The 7,348-nt window shown below is 39.9% G+C and overlaps 1 protein-coding gene across 1 annotated transcript in view; it reads right to left on the bottom strand.

The window, feature by feature from the left end:
* LOC102310857 (nucleotide-binding oligomerization domain-containing protein 2) overlaps positions 1–4,702 on the bottom strand; it is a gene marked incomplete at its 3' end in the record, with an annotated part of 10,969 nt that extends 6,267 nt beyond the window's left edge. Inside the window, exons 1-3 of the mRNA XM_014330629.2 lie at positions 4,330–4,702; positions 2,705–2,931; positions 1,063–1,104 (exon numbers count right to left, since the gene is read on the bottom strand). Coding sequence (XP_014186115.1) covers positions 1,063–1,104; positions 2,705–2,931; positions 4,330–4,418 — 358 coding nt within the window. The remainder of the gene's footprint in view (positions 1–1,062; positions 1,105–2,704; positions 2,932–4,329) is intronic.
* Positions 4,703–7,348: the final 2,646 nt, after the last annotated feature.

The raw sequence follows: 7,348 nt of genomic DNA, 5'->3' as shown, positions 1-7,348 counted from the left end.
TCACCCGATGAAGCCAACAGAACCACATCATCTGCAAAAAGCAGAGATGAGATCCTGAGACCATCCAAGTGAAAGCCTTCTGCCACTTGGCTGCGCCTAGAAATCCTGTCCATAAAAAATATGAACAGAATCGGTGACAAAGGGCAGCCCTGGCGGAGCCCATCACCCACCAGGAACGAGTCCGACTTATTGCCGGCAATGCGAACCAAGCTCTTGCAACGGTTGTATAGGGATCGAATGGCCCGTAGCAATCGGCCAGACACCCCATACTCCCGCAGCACCTCCCACAGGACACCCCGAGGGACACGATCGAATGCCTTCTCCAAGTCCACAAAACACATGTAGACTGGTTGGGCAAACTCCCATGCACCCTCAAGTATCCTTGAGAGGACAAAGAGCTGGTCCAGTGTTCCGCGACCAGGACGAAAACCGCATTGTTCCTCCTGTATCTGAGGTTCGACTAGCGGACGAACTCTCCTTCAAATCCATTTTATTTATTTAGTGCCAAATCACAACAACATTTGCCCCAAGTCACTTTATATTGCAAGGTAAAGACTACAATAATACAAGACTCCCGTATCCTCCGTTTCAGAGACTCCTCAGTTAGACTATTACTGGCTTCCACTTCTATCAACACATCTCAAAATTCTTACCCACAAAAAGGAAGATCCATCTCAGACCTACTTGCTTGCCTTTCTGCTCTCCACCACATTTCTCACCTGGTCTGCCCCATATTCAGATTGGACCTTTCTCTGCTCATCAGGGCTAATTCTTCTGTCCAACGGGGACCGTAAACCTGTTCTAAGCATCAGTGTCAGCACTTAGTTCCTCAGGTCTGGTATAAATATGACAAAGTAACTTTTTTTCACTTTATTGGATCTTGAATGAATAATTTCATGAATTTTTGATCTGAAATTTTAATCCACATCCAAATGCCCATATCAGCTTGTATCCCATGGGATTAAAGACTTTGACCTCTTTTCCTGCCTGATTCCCAGTGATGTCAGTGATGATGTGTAATAGTGTAGGTTTAGCTTTTCCATAGCTGATGTTGACTCTTACCTTCTGGTGATAATGGTGACGCTCCCTGGGTTGAGGAATGTCCTGTTGAAGGAACAAGCACATTTTGAATAGAAAAACTGGCTTTGTCTTCTTTTTCCTTTGACTGACCTTCTTTCATCTTTAAAATTGATGAAGTCAGTTCTATCACATGGTCATTAGTATATGTCTGCACCATCAGATCTACAGTTTCCACTATGTCAAGCAAAAGTTAGTCCCACACTGATAGGGGCAGGTGAGGAAGACACTCATCTCAGCACGTTGGCCTCATTGGACTCAAACTGACACAACCGGTTTAGCTGCTCTGTTATATTATCAGCAGATCACGAATGATAAAACTGGTATTTTGAGAGTAAAAAGTTGTGAGGCTTCAAAACAACATGAAAATATCTGCCTGCAAACATGATTTGAAGTAGGGGTGTAGCTGAACCCGAATACGGTGTTCAGAGAGGCACAAATAACGTGTTTTTTACGAATATTTATTTCGAACAAATACTTTAAAAAATATTTGTATTTGGGAACAAGGAAAAACTTTATATCAAAAAGCTGAGTTTCCTTATGAGACCGCAGTGCATGCCCAGATGAGTGAGTGATATGTGAAAGAGGTGACTGACACGGGCTGCCTCACACAGCAACAGAGAAGGCTTGGCTGAGCGAAAAAAGACTGAACTGAATCAGTTTTTCTTTTTTTTTTAATAGATTTTTTTACACCTTAACTGGGTTCTGGAGGCAGATTATAACTTTTGCAAACATCGGGAGATTATTCCATTACGCTGCATTATTGACGTCTGCAGTGCTCTCATGTTCACTCTGTTTACGTAGCTCTGTTAGCTCGGTAATTTAGACAACAGGCTGTTGACAGAGTAACCTTAACGTTCGGTTAAAAAGGTTAAAACAATGCTTGTGTAGTTGTGTTGAATTGTATGCACTTGTGTGAGTTATATGGTACGTTTAAGATGTAGACTATAGGCCAGTTAACCTTAGCATAGCTTCCCGTCACTCATTAACTTAGGTGAAACGCAGAGATATCAAACATCTGCATAATCACATGAGCTTAAAGCATCCTCTCCTGGTACTGAGAGGACCCCCCCCCCCAAACACCAACCCCTCTTCCAGCACCAATTCATCATCACAGCCATGTTCTGCCCCTGCAAGTCAGTTTCATTGTCTGTTCAGCGTCCTCCAAGAGGACGGGTGGTGGGGGGGTTCATAATGTTCCAATGGTATTTTATTAGTTGTTGGTTTAACCATGGATGAGGCAATGGCTGTTATGCTATTTTCTTTTCAATGACGTTACATTTATGGGAAAACATCAACTAATACTGCATATTCATAATTATTATATTGGATATAATTAAAGAATACTTACTCTGTAACATTAATTAGAAGTGTAACACAAAAATTTTATGCCTATTTTGAATTTTACTCGAATACAAATACAAATATAAATACCTTTCCCCCCTCAACAAATACAAATACAGATACAAATATCAGCTGCTTTGCACATCTCTAATTTTAAGTCACAAATCTAGACTAAAATCAAACTAATACAGAGTAAATTTTTAATACATTTCACGAGATACAATTGCCAGTTCTGTGTCTTCATACTGCACCAAGGGTTTCATGTCTTTTTCCTCTGACTGACCTTTCATCTTCTTCAAAATTGATGTCGCCACTTCCATCACATGGTCATTAGTATATGTCTGCGCCATCAGATCTCTAGTTTCCAGTTTGTCTGCATTCTCTAGTTGGCACTTATTGATGGTTACAGGTACATCCTGTAGGTAGGAGTGGAAAGGTTCCAGTTCCTCCACTTCCAAATTCTCCAGCATTTCAAGGGGCTGCTCATGAACAGACTCCTCCATCTCTGAACTATAAAATATGAGAGTCAAAATACTGAAAAATGGAAAATAGACTTGTTAAGACCTAAAGAAATGATCTGTGATCTGTTACATCAACTGTATGTTATACTTATAGATCTTGTTCTATGAACTAATCATTATAGAAACACTGAATTATTTTGTATGATGAAGATTTTTTTTTAGAACAAATTGTTGCATTTTTCCTCATTTTTTTAACAATTCAGTTGTAATTTCAACTCAGCACTAAAATAATTAATTAAAATCATTCATTCCACTCTATTTTACGGATCCCTGCAACGGACATGGGAGAAAAAAATGAAGATGAACTTTTTTGAGATCTTCCAAAAGTAACTCAGGATCTCGCAAAACTTTTGTGAGATCTTGCAAAATAGGCCGCATCCTTCGGAGGCTGCCAGCGTGAAGCTGACCAGGAGGTCGAGGCACGATGTGCTGGGAGTTGGGCAAGGAGGGACACATTTGTAACAGCCTTTGAATTGGGATAGCCTTCGCCGCCTTTGTTAGAGTTGATTATTTTAAGATTGTCATTTGTGCAAAGAGACATAACCATTGCTTTTATGTGTCCTAATATGGTTGTCATTGTGCAGAAAGAGCTAGATGATAAGAAGACTTGTTTTCAGCTTCAGAACATTTCCATTGCAAGCATGAATTTTTGCAATTTCCGGTTTTTATAGTTCAGCGAGACTCTGACTTATATATATGTCTCGTGTGTGTTAAGTTCATTGAAATGTTGAATCCTGTGTGGGGGCGACTGGAAACGTTGATAAGAAGTCATGCTTTGTATGGTATGGCGGGGATAACACCCACACATTCACACACACACACACACACACACACACAGACGCTGACGTTGCTCCCATACGCTTGTCTCCAATGTAACTGCTTTCACTCAATAAAAGGGCTGCAAAGGAAGCCAGGTTCAAGGTTGGCTAAGTTCAAGTGAAGGGTGAACAGCTCTTGGCCTTTGCCAGCTTCCCTTGCAAGTGAAAGAGTGCTGTCTCGTCTTGTTTTGTGTGCCATTGGTTGTCTCTATTCCAACAGTCTGGCTCGTCACCTCTCCCAGAATTCAAAGCGCGGCCCAGCAAATTCCAGTTTCCAACAATGGCGGCGGCTACTTAGTTTTAATACTCTTTCTGGGTCACAAAATAAACGTTTACAATATTTTCAGGCGAGAATGTAGCTGTGTAAACTTCAAATATAGCAAAAGTTTTGCGAGATCTCATAAAACTTCATCTTCTTTTTTTTTTTTCCCATGTCCCTTGCGGGGCTCTGTACTATTTGAAATATGTTGACTCTGGGGTTTTTTGTTTTTTGTGGAGGGGGTTTCTGGCTATAAAATCAACGCAACAATTTTCAGGAAAGTAAGGACACACAGCTGGGTTCATCTCACCTCTGAGCTTTGGTCTGGTTCTCATGTTCCCCACTTAGAGTGGTTTTAGAGGGAGGGACTCCCTCCTCTCTGTCCTCACACTGATCCATGCTGCTGAATTTACATTCACATCAGCTCACACACACTTTCTACCTTCACCTGCAGAGGAACCACAAATCATTCATGTGCACATCAACTGAAATCCTCCTTTCCATCATGTGTGCTGTCCAAATGTCCCCAAGCTGCTTCTTTCCTGCTTCATCTTAGCATCAGCTGAATGCAGTCAGACAGCAGTGTGAGGCAGAGGAAGCTGCCATCAGCTGCTCTACTTCTACTATCAGTCTTCTAGATGGAGCTGGGAAGCACAAACAATGCATTCACTGACACACACTGACTCACTGTTAATAATAATAATAATAATAATAATAATAATAATAATAATAATGGATTGCATTTGTATAGCGCTTTTCGAGACCCTCAAAGCGCTTTACAATACCACTATTCATTCACTCTCACATTCACACACTGGTAGAGCAGCTACAGTTGTAGCCACAGCTGCCCTGGGGCAGACTGACAGAAGCGAGGCTGCCATATCGCGCCATCGGCCCCTCTGGCCATCACCAGTAGGCGGTAGGTGAAGTGTCTTGCCCAAGGACACAATGACCAAGACAGACAAAGCTGGAGATCAAACCAGCAACCTTCCGGTTACAAGATGAACGTCCCAACCCATGGTCGCCCCAAATAATAATAAGAACCCTCCTCCATCCTCTAACGCTCTGTGTCTGTGAGTTCAGGATTAATGTGGCCAGCCAATCAGAGTTAAACATTTCATTAATTTTTAGACTCAAAGTTATCTTCTAGACCGATTGCTTTTCAATAAAATATCAGTTAAGGATTTAACTGCAGCGTCATCAGTCTGAAACTATTCAATTTAGTGTCATGAACAAAAAACAAATCCATCAAACCCTCAGAGTAGATATTTGCTTCAGAGCACAAAAGATTTTAAAGACAAACTTTTAAAGGAGGAAACAAAGCAAACTTACAGTTTCTTCAAACACACACACCAACAACAAGTTCCACTCCACACCTGGACACTAAACACGGACACACAGGTGAGCTGCTTCCTGTAAGGAGGCGGGACTACACTTGAAGCGTGTAAGAGGGCCACACCTTCATGTGTTCACTCCAGAAATATGACGTCCAACTGCTCAGACTGAGTCAAAGTCAGAGTAAAGTTCACATAATGTGAAAAGTGAAGCTTCCTGCTTATATCCTTTGGCCATTTCTTACCTTATTTCCATTTAGTCTGAATTCCGGTGGACACAGAGTAGTTTTACTTTGAATTCATTAAATCGGCCATTCGACGTCTCATTAACCAACAGGTTCAGGAAGCAGACACATTTTGACTTCACAAATTGTGTCTGCTTCTCTGAGCTCTAAATAGCACAGACATGATCAACATTTCTTTTTTTCACCTTCCATTGCATGCAAATCTCTTATTATGTCTTGTTTTTAGTACCACTTCAAAATGCTTTCCACTTCCCCCATTGTCTATCTTATTTACACCCAATCAGTCTAATATTGTATGTAATTCTTTCCATCTCTGAGATTCCTTCCAAAATCCTAATCCAATCTTGTTGAGTGTGAGGGTCTGGTTGTAACCAGTTCTTTGTGATTGCTTTCTTTGTTGTGGCTAGAATTATTTCTACTAGATAGATGTCCTCCTTATTTACCAGTCCCTTTATGTTTCCAGGGTACATTACTTGACAGGTGTTTGGGAGTGCATAACCTGGAATATTATTTATGTTCATTTTAAGATCTTCCCGATACTTTTTTATTTTTATGCACTTCCAAAATACCTGTGAATGATCAGCTGAATTTCTCCACACAATCTCCAACATTTATGTGGAGTTAAGACCTGTTTGCTTTTAATTTTGGGTGTAAAGAAAAAACGGGTCAAATTTTTCTAGCAAAATTCCCTCCACAACGGCAAATTCGTTGAACTGTGTTGTATCTCACAGATAATGAACCATTCCTTCTCTGTTATATTTGTTGTCAGTTCAGTTTCCCATTTCTTTTTAAGGTAAAAGGTTGTATCCTGTCTACCTTCTTCTAATAATCTGTAGAACGTGGATATTGCTTTGAACAGTTTTTGTTCATAGCAAGTGGTCAGTAGTCCGATTATACCCAATGGTTTTTCAAACCAGTCGGTCTTTATTTGTTTTGCACACTAGTCACTTACTTGTAAGTATCTAAAAAAGTCTCTATTTTCCAATTTGTATTTATTTTTTAGTTGTTGGAAACTCATTAGTGTTCCATTTTTCATTAGTGTACAAACGGCTGTAATCCCTTTTAACTCCCATTGCTTAAACGTCTGATCAAATTTTTATCGTGTCTGAACCATCTCAGTAAAAAAAAATTTTCCTTTAACTGGCATTTATCTATTACTGTGTGCCATATGTCTAATGTAAATTTCACGAATTGGTTCATTCTACTTTTATAAGAGGTTATTAGTTGTTTGTCGGAAATAAAAATTTGTATTTTGTTTCCCTCAATTTCTCTCTCAATTTCTTTCCACCATGCCTCATAGTCTGTTCTACACCAACAAACAAGGGGTCTAAATTGAGCTGTGTAAAAGTATTCCCTTAGATTGGGCAAAGCCATCCCTACCTTACACTTCAGGAGTTGCAGTATTGTTAACCTTGTTCTTGGCGTTTTCCCATCTTATTAAAAACCTTGAGATTATTTTGTCCCATATTTTAAATTTACTTTGAGGTATAGGAGGTGAGAGTGACTGGTACAAGTATAGCAATCTTGGGAGAACGTTCATCTTTATTATTTTGATTCTAGAGTAGAAATTTGTAGGTATTGTTGACCACCGTTCTTTTTTATGTTACCTTCCACCTGGTTGTAGTTTGTCTCAAACATAGCGGATAATGATTTTGTCAATGTTATGCACAAATATTTCATGGTGTTCAAGTGCCACTTTAGTTTATATTCGTCTCTAATCTTTTGAGACAGTGTATAGTTAAATGATAGA

This window comes from Haplochromis burtoni, unplaced genomic scaffold (genome assembly GCF_018398535.1).
Source record: "Haplochromis burtoni strain Fernald_Lab_line unplaced genomic scaffold, NCSU_Asbu1 Contig_932, whole genome shotgun sequence".
Lineage (NCBI taxonomy): Eukaryota > Metazoa > Chordata > Actinopteri > Cichliformes > Cichlidae > Haplochromis > Haplochromis burtoni.
The sequence above is the reverse complement of the archived record's forward strand: the minus strand, read 5'-3'. Positions and strand labels throughout refer to the sequence as shown.